Raw genomic sequence first — 14546 nt, 5'->3', positions numbered from 1 at the left:
TTTTGTAAAGCTCTTGTTGAGGTGTTTGCCAGATTGAACTGGCCATATAATTTTTCTGTCACCATCTAGCTGCATATACTGAGTTTCTTCATTGGTGAATGTCATTCACAGCACAATAATCTACAAGCAGAACTTCCCAAAGGCCATGATTGTGAAAACTTGGCTTGGCCATTTAGATTTTCTCTTCAAAATGCTCACCTCATGATGTTGGAATCCAAATTTCAAATCGAACTTATTATGTTGATTTTCTTGCTTTTTCTCCTGATGTCTATGTACTTCTTGTAAACGTACAATGATATCTGCTCATGTCCTTGTCCTGTATGTGATATGTGTACAAGGTCCTTCATGAATGGCTTCATATCTCTGCCAGAAAATACTAATCCTGCAGCTCAATTTTTTTTTCTTACAAGGAAGTGATTGAAGGAACCTTTGGGAAGCTATCCCGCCATCCCCACACCAAGCGCCACCTGTGTGTCGAGAACAAATAGATTATGTTGCAGTGGCTCACTCTCAAGACACCATCATACATACAGTACATATATACATCCTATATATAGGGTGATTTATAATGAAGTCCATTTTTTAAATCAAGAAATACTCTGTTGTTATTATTATAGGTTTGTTTGAAAGCTTGTTTATTGCCATTACTATTATTTTTTCTTTGATTTCAGATTGGTCCATTATGGCTGAGAGATGAACTGTTGCTCTATGAGCACTAATTGCAACATGGTATGAGTTTTGGAAGTTTGTAAATGCACTTCAAAGTTGTTAGTGGCAATACATGGTAAGATGTTCCACGTTGGAACCATAAACAATTAAAAACTGTCACCACAAGTTTATTACAACTGGTTCAGTCAAGAGAGGACATACCATAATAAGATCGGGAGGACATACCACAGCAACATCATCTGAAAACACTGGCATGTTCACAAGAAGCCCAAATAAATCAAAAAGACAGGCGACAAGTGGTGAGGAAGAGTGGAATACGTTATTGTAACAATTCAGGCAATGTTGAAGGGCTTAGGACCGAAGGCAGGTTCAGTACTGCCAAAGCAGTTTATTGGCAAGTGTTATGCTGGGTGGTTTGCCATTGCCTTCCAATAACTGCCATTACTGGTCAGGAAATTATCTAGAAATGACAGTCGAACGCATCTAAAGTCGGCCAAAACTGCTTAATTGGTGCAGAATGACTTCAACACAACTCATTGGACGTTACGTCCTCTGCGATATAATAAATAGACAGCGATACTTGGAGATGCTGCAAAACCTTTTTCTTCCAAAAAATCAGCAATGGGAGGACACAGATGAAACGATTTTTATGCAAGTTAGTGCCACTCCACACTTCTCGATTGAAGTTCTTAATTGGTTGGATTCACACTTTCCACACAGGTGGATTGGTTGATGAGGACTGATATTGACAATCCAGGAGTCCTAATTTAACCCCGTGCATTTTTTTATTTTTGAAGGGATGGATGAAAGAAAATAGGACCACTGGACCTGCAGTTTATCTGAGCCCTGGCCTAATGTTGTAACCCAAATTTGGAATCATTCTGACTGATGGGTCAGGAGAGGAAGATTTTTGAAGGAATTTATGTGACCGCCATATTGACAAACTTCGTCACGTGACTGGAATGAGCTTTCCAATCCCCGTCAGCAGTCAGGAATGGAACGTTGCTGCCAAATTTCAGCCAGATCAGCCCAGCTGTTTGGCTGGAAAATTTGAGATAGAAGACGGATGGATGGATGATGCATGATGATAATACTTATCTGGAATTCCAATTCGAGATAAGCTAAAAAAAAAGCGAATGTCGGCAAACCTACTAATTTGGTTGAATTAGAAAGTTCTGTCAACAAAAGTTTTGCCTATTTGCCAGAGAAGTTTCTTCAGAGTTCAGTGGAAAATGTTGGCGAACGATTGAAAAAATGTGTTGAGAACATGGTTCACAAATGTTGAAATTTGATGTACACAAATTAAAATGGCACGAAATGGCCTTCCTGAAAAAACATATGTTGGTGTTTAATTCATACGAGAAATACCCGCTCCCTATATTAACAATGTGGGATTTCACGTCTTTCAATATTTCTTTTCGCCACCATCTTTGAACTGCAATTACAGACTGTCAAAACTCATACCGTGAAATTCATGCTCTTTGAGCAACAGTTAATCTCTCAGCCAAAATGGATCAACCTGAAATCAAAGAAAAAGTTATTAATGGCAACAAGCAAGCTTTCAAACAAACAAAAACATGAATGCTCCACCTATAATAACAAGTCTTCCTACTTTTAAAATAAGGCCTTAATTTTAAGTAACATATACCATATATTATGTATGTATGTGTATGTATGTATATATACATATATATTTTTTTGCAACGGCCACGGGTACTGAGTGTATTATGAGAGGGTTAATCCTCATTTCTCTTCGGAAGAACCAGACCTGGGGCCACCGCTCACAATTATCTTTGTGGTACAGTGGGTTGCTTCACAACCACAAACGCCAATCAGTTAACCATGAGTTCCAGTGTCCACCATCTTATTTGCTCTTTAACTCAAGGTCACGTGGCATCCTGACCAGTGTACGCGCCCTCGGCGATGCACCAATCTTGACTTGATTAGATCTTAAGTAAGGGGGCCGAGCATTTACTGCTGGTGCGTGCTGACTCTGACAGGTTAATTAGTTTGGGAATTACCTCCCAGTCGATCTAGATTCGGACAATGCTGGATCAATCAAGCAAAGGACAAGCGCAGACAGTTTGAAACGTCAACAAGAAATTTATTAATACTAGTACGGACCCGTAGGGGCGGGCCCGTAGGTGCGTGCCCGTAGGTGAGTGCCAGTATGTGCAGCCCTCTCTCGCCCCTCTCTCTCGCCCCCCCTCTCTCGCCCCTGTCTCTCGCCCCCTCTCTCTCGCCCCCTCTCTCTCGCCCCCACTCTCATCCCCCTCTCACCCCCCTCTCACCCCCTCTCTCGCCCCCTCTCTCTCCCCCCTCTCTTCCCCCCTCTATCCCCCTAGTCTCACCCTTCCTCTCTCCCCTTCTCCTCTCTCGTCCCCACTCTCATCCCCCCTCTCCCGTCCCCCTCTCTCGCAGATATTGGTCGACAGATAAATGGCCATAACTTGGGAACTGCTCGTCCAATTAATATCAAACCTCGAAAAGGCACATCCGCGGGTCCCCAGCAATATTCCTGGCAAGTTTCAATCAGATCGGACCGTCAATCGTGCAAAATAAATAAATAAACATTGTGACGTCATTCGTGATGTCATAGCACCGTGTCTTGTCATTGGTCGACAGATAAATGGCCGTAATTTGGGAACCGCTTGTCCGATTAATATCAAACCTTGGAAAGGCACATCAGCGGGTCCCCAGCAATATTCCTGGCAAGTTTCAATCAGATCGGACCGTCAATCGTGGTAAAAAAAATAGAAATAATAAAAAAATAAATAAACAAACAAACATTAATTGTGACGTCATTCGTGATGTCATCGCACCGTGTCTTGTCATTGGTCGACATATAAATGGCCGTAACTTGGGAACCACTTGTTCGATTGATATCAAACCTCGAAAAGGCACATCCGCGGGTCCCCGGCAATATTCCTGGCAAGTTTCAATTGGATCGGACCGGTGATCGTCCGGTTATTAATAATTTGGGAAAAAAATTGGCATGACAAGGTGAGAAGGTGGAACGACACCTTCAGCTGCCAAATATACACCTTTTCAACACTGAAAAAGCAGTAAAATGGCCGTAACTTGGGAACCGCTTGTCCGATTGATATCAAACCTCGAAAAGGCACATCTGAGGGGCCCCGGCAATATTCCTGGCAAGTTTCAATCAGATCGGACTGGCGGTCGTCGAGAAACGGCGCTCGCAGACGGACAGACAGACAGACACACACACACACACACACACACACACACACACACACACACACACACACACACACACACACACACACACACACAGATTGCTGGAATTATAGATAGATGAAAAATAAATACACTGAAGAACTTATTTCCTTGTGGTGTAAATGGATAAATTCAAATCAATCAAAATCATCTCAAACAAATAAAGAAATCAACAGGCATTGATAGAAAAATAGACAAAGAGCAGATGCTTATCACTTTGCCTTACTTAACAATTAAACACAAGACATTGGTACCCAACAGATCATTCAGGGGGGAAAAAAATCCGGTCTCAGTTTACCAAGGCAGAAGTCATCATGCGTCCAATAAAACAATCTAAAATGTGTGAGCTTCCCTTGGTCCGCTGCTAACACCCTGCCTCGCCGTGCACCCACCCGCAAACAGGCTTGAACACCAATCAACGTCACGCCATTACCCCCAGGAACCAGTTACACCAAGAATCAGGTACGCCAATAATCAGGTACGCCAAGAGTCAGGTACGCCAAGAGCAGGTACCGAACAGGACCAGCAGGAATGGTCCAACTGTCACCAACCATCAGGAGCTATCAGGAGCCGTATCCAATGGGCAGCTGTGAGGAGCTGTAACTAATGGGCAGGAGCTGTAAGGAACCGTCACCAGCTATCAGGAACTGTCACCAATGGCCAGGAGCTGTAAGGAACCGTCGTCACCAATAGTCCGGAGCTGTAAGGAACCGTCACCAACCATCAGGAGCTATCAGGAGCTATAACCAATGGATAGCTGTAAGGAGCTGCAAGCAACGGTCAGGAACTGTCATAAACAGTAAGGAACCGTCAGGAGCTGTCAGGAACTGCCAGGAGCTATCACCAACCGGCAGACGCTATAACCAACCGCCAGGAGCTATCACCAACTGCCAGGAGCTATCACCAACCGTCCGGAAGGCAGTCCTCCGATCCTTTCTTATCGGCGATCAGTGTGGGCGGAGCCTCAAGCAGACTTCAGCCAAATCCAGCTTGCCTATTGGCGCATTGCTGCACGTGACCTCCAACCGTCAATCTCACGGTCATCCCTTCCTCACCATTGAGTGAGATGCAACCCCCAATCAACATAGGCCTGCTTACGACACAATGTTTGGAGCACAGGACGAGCACCAGAAAGCGGCCATTTGTCAGAAGAATCAAGTGGGGGGCATGAAACGCTCACAAAACATCAACAACGGCCATCACCTCCCCCTCCCTTGTTCCCACCCCCCCCCCAGCCCGACAGGGACAGGGGCCAGCTAATGTCCATGGAGCCGCCAAACGGGTCGTCAGGCATCGATGGAAAACGGTAGATGTCAAACGTCGGTGAAAGAGAAGTGGGTGTCAAACATGAATGAAAGAGAGGTAGGAGAGGTAAATAATCCACAGCTGTATTTGACCGTAAGAATAACTGCTCAGGAAAAGCCCGTGGTGTGTTTAATCAAATGTCCTGCAAGTCCAAAGTGTAAATAAATCATCCACCTCCAAGCCAATGTGTTCTGTTGGAAAGGGATAGAACGAGCCTCTGTTGGGCTAATGGCTATCTCTCGCGTGCATGAATGTGTCATGAAGAGGAAAAGGCAATCCCATAAGAAAGGGAATCTGTTCTATGCCCTTCTCCAATGCATCAAAGAGTTAGAATCCCACAAGACAAGGGGATGGGTCTATTCTGAACATGCAACTATGGAAATAACTCTCTGAGGACATGGATGTTTTGTGCATTAGTCAGATCCGATTCTGAAATACACAACAATATATACACATATTTACACATATAATATATATGTAAATATATATAGTTGTGGAAATGTCCTAGTGTATCATTAAATATAGGATTATCCCAGATCCCCCATTAACTGGATGTTTAGCCAGGTTGTTCGGTAAATGGACGCTACATGTGTGTCGGGAGGTGTAACAGGCTGTTCATTGTTCGTGCATTGGTGGTGGACTGAGAGGTTCTTTTCCTTCCTTCCTCTCTCTGGACAATAGTCCCCGCCCAGCGCTGAGAGGGGGAGTGGCCTTGAGAAGGAAGTGAAACTGAAGGGAGGAGCCAGTCGGTTTTGAGGCGAGCAAGTGAAGAAAAAGACTGCAGGAGCGCCGGGGAAGGCGGTGGTGAAACTGAGCGCCGGTGTGGCGCGATCGGCTGAATAGGGCTGGCTGTGTGTGAGTCAGCAGTCGGCTTTGAGGTGAGCGAGGGCGGAAAAGGAGAAGTGAAACTGAAGAAGTAAAACTGCAGTGGGCTTTGAGGTGAGTGAGCAAAGGAAAGGCAGTGTGAATCTGCCGGGAGAGAAGCTGAACCTGAGCGCGACGAGTCTGCGATCGGCAGTGGTGAAACTGAGCGCCAAGATGGGGCACGATCGGCTTTCGTGAAGAGCACATCGACAGGTTCATCCGGAGTCCAGTGACGGAGCCTCTGACTGTCCCTACTCACCTCACAGCTCGACGACATCTTGGAATCCCATGGACCCAGCCTGCGGAGCCCAACACCTCGATTTGGCCTGATCTGGTGAACAGGCCAGGCCTGGACTTGTATGCTGGACCTTGTGAAAAGCCAGCTAGAGCATACCACCGTGGATCTTTCACTCTGGTGCAGTCGACCTCGCGGGGTCTGAATGCGCCGAGGCTGCGTGCGTGAGGGCTGCGACACATGGACGAGCGCCATTTTGCCACGCAGTGTGTTTGAGCTTGGGCGCTCGAATCCGTAGACATCGGCTTGTCACGAGCCACATTCGTGCCTTTGACACTTTCCTCTCGTCCATGAAACATCACCAAGTACTCTGTGCCTTGTCTGCATGCTGTCTGTCTGTCTTGTCTGCAGGTTGTTTAAGGCATATCTCAGTGGGGACCCCCTCGAAACCTATAATCTGTAGTTCCCTAGTTATGAACGGGTTAAAGATTGTAAATAAAAACATTGTCGTGAATGTTTTGCTTGTGTTGTGTTCCCCGCTGTTCCCCAATAAATCTGGTTGGTTCGTATGAAGTTGCCGCTATGGATCAATTCGTGTTGCGTCGAGGAACGATCCGTTCGATTTGCATATAAAACCAAAATGGTTACAGACTGGCAGAAAACGCTCGGCATCTGACGAAACCAGTCTGTAACCGGGGTTCTATTTCCCCAATCCTTAACATCGGATCCTTCACAATATATACACACATATATATTCATATATTCACGGGTCGTCTGGAATGTATATATATATATATATATATATATATATATATATATATATATATATATATATATATATATATATATATATACACATATATATACATATATATATACATATATATATATATATATACACATATATATATATATATATATATATATATATATATATATTGTTGCGGATTCGCGCCCGCCGGCGTGCTGACGGCCACGTAACTCGAATCGCGGCACGTCGCCCACCGGACGGACAATCCAGTCGTGACCCTCTCGGACTAACGCCGGGAACCAGTCACGGGTGGACCTTTCGGTCTCACCGCGATCGAGCCAATCGGCCCCCGCGTGGGATAGGGTTGCTCGCCAAATTCGACCTACCTAAGTACCCACACGGAGGGTAGACCGGGCGATCGCACCTCGCCGCAGGTCGACTTCGGACACGGGCCACTTAAGCGACCCGTTCCGTACTATCGGGATAACCGAGCGGTGTTATCGTCGGCCTCGACGGTTCGATTAATTATCGGGCGTATTCAGCCCACTACCAACCCTTTACGTGAAGCAAGATGAGGATTCAATGAGAGAAATGACGAAGCGAAGCGGGAAACAGTTCAACACAAAGCACATTTATTCGCGATGAACGGAAAGCACACATATACAATTCCACCAAAAGCACATAGAAAAAGAAGAGAAACACAATTCAATTTTACACAAAAAGCAAATGTAAAAGCGAAGACACAATGCAGAGCTAATACCGACTACCGAGCACACGGCAACACTTATACAATTCTACTTCACAGACGGCGCCGACAACACATACCCAAAACCAAGAAAAAGAACACCCTCAAGGATGAGGCGGGCCTGAGGCCGAGACCGGGTCGGGCCTACCCGTCTGGTGATGAGACGCGGAGCGGCGATGGTGCCTCAACTCCGCGGGCCTCGCGGACAGTGTCTGGTAGGGGGTGGGAAAAGGGGCCCCCTTGGTCGCACTATCTCAGCGCGGGGGGAAACAGGAGGGGGTTGCTGATGCTCGGGGAAAGGAGGATTTTTACTCTGTCTCGAGTCCCGCGACGAGCGTCTCCACCTCGACCAGGTCGCGCCGTCGGCCTCCCTGGTGTGCAGCTCCCGGCACGACGCAAGCACCCCCTCGTCTGCCTTCGCCGCCTCTCCACAGCTCCGTCCTCTTCGCTCCGACTCCAACGCACACGACGACAACGACGACCAACAACCACTTTTCTGACGGACGCAGCCGCTTATATAAGCCCCGTGGCTTCGCCTTTGACCCCCTGCCTTCGACCTTTCACCTCGCTCCCCATTGGCCCGAGAAAAAGTGGGCGTGAATGCATTTTGATCCATGAATTTGCATATAGCGACCGCCCTGGAGGCGGGGCCAAATCGCCCCTCGCTCACCGATTGGACGGAACAAAAGTGGGCGTGTGTCGTTTTTGATCCGTTTTTGGAGCGGAAAATCCGTGGTTTTGTACACGCTGTTCGGCGCGCGCCCTGCACGAGTCCAACACCGGTACCCACAAGCGGCGCAAGAACGGTGGCGATGCGACGGTTGCGAGGTGTGACGTGAAGCGGCGCCGCGGTGGGTGGTTGATGTTGTGGTTGGTGGTGGTAACAATGGCGGTTGGTCCAAAATAAAGATAGTAAAAGAAAAACGGCTATCCTGAAGAGTCGCAGCACGCATAAATGACATGTATTCCCACTAGACAACGGGTTTGGGCCTAACTACACATATACTTACGGAGATATCTCACCTAAGGGACCTGAATGGTGGTTTGCGAATTTGGTAACCACAACAATATATATATATATATATATATATATATATATATATATATATATATATATATATATATATATATATATATATATATACACACATAGACACCAGCCCTAGCATATTATTATATAGAAAGAAGGAAAAAAGAATGGAAGATCAGACACCCTCCCCCAAGCGAAACAACATTGGCATTCTTAGCAATGTGGTCGACGACAGTGAAAGGGAAAAATCGAAGGGTAGTTTGCACCATATGACGACATCCCGCGTCAAACTAGGAGGTCGGCGGGAGCTGGGGGCTGTCAAGCGAAAAGACTTGAGCTCCACAAGGATTGACGTCTGAGCGTAATATTATATACTAGACGACCCATGAACCCGTTGGGTTCCCGTTGTGACAGCGGTTGATGAAAAAAATAATTTCAAGAAAAAAAAAGATAGCTCCAGCGAATGAAACCGCTGAGGTTGTTTGCATTGATCAAATACTCCCGAAGAATACTTGACTGAATGGGGAATTGATTTTTTAATAATTCTTTTCGTTGCCCGATTTGAACGAAACTTGAAACTGCATACCGCAGGAGAATGGTGAGTAAGGTGGCCCTAAAATCTTTGCGCTACCATGTTCCGTTTTGGCTGTATTTCAGGAAAATACATACATATATATGTATACATACATACATACATATATACAAGATGAGAGTTTTTGTAATATATATATATATATATATATATATATATATATATATATATATATATATATATATATATATATATATACACACACACACATGTATAATAAAAAATAGAAAGAAAAAAAAATAGAAAAATAATGGAAAGAAAGACTTTGGACAAAAAAGAGACGAATAAAAAGATATAAAGAAGAGAAATTTGGCATTCTTGGCGATGTGGACACTAAGGATGGCAATGGGAAAATTGAAGAGTGGTTTGCATCATGGGATGACATCCCACGTCCAACTGGAGGGTCAGCGAGGGGGTGGGGACCACCAGGGAAAAAGCCTTTAGCTCCATAAGGATGGACCCCCCTCGAGGCCTTAGCATATTATCCAGAATACATACACATACACACACACACACACACACACACACACACACACACACACACACACACACACACACACACACACACGCACACACACCTGGTGAATCATTTTTCAAAAAGGCATCAACACCAGTACTATCCTCATGTTGCAAATGCTTAGCTCAGGACCATCGTGATAAGAAAAACTTCTCATGAGCAATGCTTCAGATGAGAGTGTAGGCTGAGAATGGGAGGTTATCGGCCAGCTTACAGGAGGGCATTTTGAAAATGCACACTGAACAGCCTTGGTTGATGAGCCAAAACAGTGACGTCATGTAGTTTTTCTGGCCCGAGCAAGGATCAACAGATGTGTCTCCACAAAAAAGTGATGATTTATTGTGAGGCATGTTTTGTTTTGGTTTTTTTTTTAACCTTGCCATTATAAATAGCTTTTTATACCAAGTAGCCCAATGGTAAGGACACTGGACTGCAATGCCTGAAGTAGCAGGTTCATTTGTGAAATGGATTTGGATTCAATGATTCTGGAAACTGAGCTCGTCTCAGGAGAATCATGATGTTGCAGTTGGATTTGGCAACACATCTTCTTTTCATTTTGCTGACGCACGTGATATGTCAGTGAAAAAAAAACTGAGCTGGCTCACCGATAACTTTCAGTGGCAGGGAGGGAGACTTGGTAATCTTCCTTGTTGGCCTGCATGTGATGGTTCTCTACACATTGAGGTTGACTCTTAATACACTTGAGATATAACGTGGAATGGGGACTAAAAGCTGCCCCACAGTTCCCCTAAATTAAATAGGAAACAAAAATTTGAATATAACATTCCATGAGATCATTTCCCTTCTCCTGAAAATGACCACTGTAGAATACAAATATTGTTTTGTCAGCTACATTTGCAAAGTTTGTTTGATGATGGGGAAAAAAATAATCTTCAGCAGAACATTCCTTCTCAGGTATGAGGTTTGGTTTGTTCAGAAGCTCATATGTGAAATCGTTAAATAAGAAATGCCAAAATAACTTTTGGAATAATAGAAAACAAACGAACACTCCTTGAAGAAACTTGGCCTCGCAGGTAACTGTGAATCCATTTGCAGGTTTGACGCGGGTTCTGGCCAAGCTGTTCTCACGAGTAAGAGAGAAGTAAAACCTGGTACGTGGCACCAGGTGTGGGTTGAACGGAGTCGGCATGAGGCATCGCTCTCAGTTGACAAAGAACCCGCTGTGAGTGCTTCCAGCCCAGGTCCCCTCAATGGACTCAACCTGGATACTGATGTCTTCCTTGGAGGGAGTTCGTCAGACCTCATGCCCAGGTCTGTTTTGTTGTATCTAAGGTGACCATGTTCTTTGCATGCCAAGTTTGAATTTTCCACCAATTTTATGTTAAAAGTACAATTATCATTCAAATTTTGGTTAAAAAAAATTCTGCAAACACCCAACAATAATAAAACTTCCTGTTTATTCTGAATATACTTTCATCACTGTCTTACTCCCAGAAATACTCTGTTCATTTAATTGGACTTCCTTGCACTCCTTTATTCGATGCTTTTCAGGATAGTTGAGCAAACAACAGCTACCAAGGGCCTCATGGGTTGTATCAACTATCTAAGTCTCAATGGCGTCATGTTCAGTCTGAGCTGGCCCCCGAATGAAGGTACCAGGTCGATATCCACAAGCAGAAGAGTCCCACTTTATGGTGCGTGTGTGGGTGAATGCCAAGCAGATCCGTGCAGACCCAGCCCCTGTCAGCATGGGGGATTCTGCCAGGTGCTTGAGGCTGACAGCTTCCACTGCAGCTGCCCTGTTGGATATTCAGGTTGATTTTTCTGAGTACATTTCTAATGAAGAAAAACTACAAGTTCGTATTTTATGAATGACAAGCAATCTTCCTTTTTTTCATTTTCAAATATCCGACAGGGTAATACAGAGGTTGCATGCCTACCTTTTGAGCTGTCACATCTGAGTTTGATTTTTGATCTCATGATAAATTATTGGATTGGTGCCTCAGAGGCAGGGTATTGCATCACAAAGTACGCCGGCACTCAGATAGATGTTAAAGTAGGAGTCCCGTCGACTAGCCTTTCCTGGTGGACATTAAAGATCGAATTGTGTCTTTCAAAGAAGAGTATATGGGATATCGCCAGCACCCCAAACATTTCACGTAACTGGTGCCATAACCTACAGGGGCCAATGCATCGACAGTACAACTGCAGCTTTCCTAAAATGGTGTACACCTGTCTGCCTAACTTGTGGTCCAATGCATGCATACAAAATAATTTTCTTATAACCTAAAAAAAAGGTTTTTCAGTTGCTACATTACTTTACAATTATGGCTGAATTTATCATTGTAAATCTTTGTAATTGTACAATAACTGTCAACACCCCCAACACAAACACACTTGATATGTAGATAGCTTCCGAGCATCCAGAATGTCTGGAGGGATACCAGAGCAGATCCAACAGGGGAATGTCGACACACCTGTGAGGGCATCGAATAAATTACATATCCAGTAAACTCTTAAATATCGTGGGTTTTGACCAATCATGGACAACCTTTTTACCGATTTAGATATTGTCGGTTTAATTTCGAGCATTCGCGGTTTTTCGCCGAGTTGTGACGGTTATCTCTCACCATGAGCTTTTGTTGTTTCTCGTGCAATGATAATAATGATGCTGGAGTGTAAAATGATCCACAAAAGAAGTGATTATTGTTAACAATTTCGAGTTTCTGCATACAATTTGACTCAACACATTTAATTATAAATCAGCGGGGCTGGTGTCGTGCAGGTGATAACTGAGACATGCAGTGCCTACCCATAACGTACAGTAGTGTACCTATCACCGCGTCAACACTAAGTTTGGTGTAATCTTCCATGAAATCATAATTTGTTTTCAGTTATTATTGCCCTGAGTATTTTTTTTTAATTTTTTTTTTAACCATGGATCCCAAGAGGAAAACTGTTCTTGGTGGTGAACCAAGTCCAAAAAAGTCGAGGAAAGTGATGTCTTTGACTCAGAAGGCATAGTTTTTGAATTCGCTTGGTCGAGTTGAGAGTGCGCTTATTGGGATTATTCATTGGGTTAGAAGCTGCAGAACCATTTATAAAATAAACACATCATCAGCTGAGAAAAAGAAACGATTGAACAGATTGCGTAATTGGGAAGGAAAGGTGGGGGCCGTGGGGCTGGCAGGATGGGCTGGAGGTGTGCACACTTATCTCTGGAGGTATGGCGATACACATATGTGTGTGTGTGTGTGTGTGTGTGTGTGTGTATATATATATATATATATATATATATATATATATATATATATATATATATATATATATATATATATATATATATATATATATATATATATATATATATATATATATATGAAGACCACAAGGGGAAAAACAGAGATGTCACTTTTTATAAATTTCAGGGTTATTGCACCTGCCAATAGTTGGCAACATAAGGTTTCCTCTCACAATATCACTTTAACAAATAACCAGGGGTGTCACATAATTTATATGGCATAAAGTTTAGCCGTGCAATGAAAAAACAAGTGTTGTCAAAGCTGAACAAGTAGAAACCCAGAGTTGTCAGTACTTTACTCCTGGTTATCTCCCTTTCATTCATGTTAACTGTTCCACCATAATATTCAGAGTTGAGAAACTAAAAAATGAAAGGTTGTAAAACTTTCACAGCATAAACTCTGAGCATGACAATGGCCTATTTGGTTATATCATGGGCTCCGAAGTTGGTGCATATCGTGGTTCAAGCCTGGTCAAACCTTTATTGTGACTTTTATGGGACCCACGCCATGGCTTAATGGTTAGGGCGTCTGAGTATCCATCCTCATTCGATGTACCCACTGCCCAATCAACCTGCTTAGGCATATGAGGGAGTCACATGAGGTGACTTTGGCTGTCGCGGGGGTGGTTTATCCTTGGTTTCCTCCCGGTTTTCCATCATATTAAGTAGTACCGAGTAAGAAATGGAGAATCCGTCGTCATATAAGCGAAATACCCTTGAGTATGGCATTGAACACCAATCAAACAAAAAAACAATCACCGTTTAATGTTGAAAAAAATAATCTGTGATCACCAAAATCATGTAATGTATGCTAATAACCAACAAGCATGAATTTGCTACACATCCTGGGTTAAAATTGCATGGCAATTATTAAACAAGGGAATAACCAGTGATGTCAGTTTGCAACATTGATTCGTTCTTTGCTCTTAAATTAAATAACACAGAAGCTTGGCAAATGCTACATGCTTAACTTGATCGGCCAATGATCACTCTTCCTTTTACTGGAAAATAAATCTATATGACAGTTATTAAACAGTCCACCAAAGTCTTGAAACTTTGTTTTTCAGTTCCTTCAAAATTGACTTATCCTGACATCTCTGGTTTTCCCCTTGTGGTCTTCATATATATATATATATATATATATATATATATATATATATATATATATATATATATATATATATATATATATATATATATATATATATATATATATATACACATTTTATACAGTATTTATACATATATATATATATATATATATATGTATATATATAAAATATTTTTTTATAAGTGCATATATAAATATTTATATAAGTGGATATATAAATATTGTTAT

General features: G+C 43.2%; 1 protein-coding gene and 1 long non-coding RNA gene across 9 annotated transcripts in view; one reads left to right on the top strand and one right to left on the bottom strand.

Moving 5' to 3' along the window:
* The window catches only part of LOC147029030 (uncharacterized), an 81797-nt gene that overhangs the window by 899 nt on the left and 66352 nt on the right, over nt 1-14546 (bottom strand). For 2 of the 3 annotated variants that reach the window (XR_015056771.1, XR_015056769.1), the window contains 2 exons: nt 408-467; nt 199-316 (listed from right to left, as the gene is read on the bottom strand). This is a non-coding gene — a long non-coding RNA (uncharacterized LOC147029030). Of the gene's footprint in view, nt 1-198; nt 468-14546 lie in introns of all 3 variants that reach the window. The other variant, XR_015056770.1, reaches the window with a different exon arrangement.
* Nucleotides 1-14546, top strand: part of AGRN (agrin) — a 155669-nt gene that overhangs the window by 96994 nt on the left and 44129 nt on the right. For all 6 annotated transcript variants that reach the window (XR_015056767.1, XM_085876127.1, XM_085876125.1 and 3 more), the window contains exons 26-27: nt 11002-11217; nt 11458-11720. Coding sequence is in view for 5 of the 6 variants with exons in the window: in XM_085876127.1 (XP_085732253.1) it covers nt 11002-11217; nt 11458-11720 (479 nt within the window). In the remaining variant the exon portion in view is untranslated. The remainder of the gene's footprint in view (nt 1-11001; nt 11218-11457; nt 11721-14546) is intronic.

The sequence above is a fragment of the Eptatretus burgeri genome, chromosome 4 (genome assembly GCF_056783735.1).
Source record: "Eptatretus burgeri isolate ZD-2024b chromosome 4, Ebu_testis_v1, whole genome shotgun sequence".
Taxonomy (NCBI): Eukaryota; Metazoa; Chordata; class Myxini; order Myxiniformes; family Myxinidae; genus Eptatretus; species Eptatretus burgeri.
The sequence above is the reverse complement of the archived record's forward strand: the minus strand, read 5'-3'. Positions and strand labels throughout refer to the sequence as shown.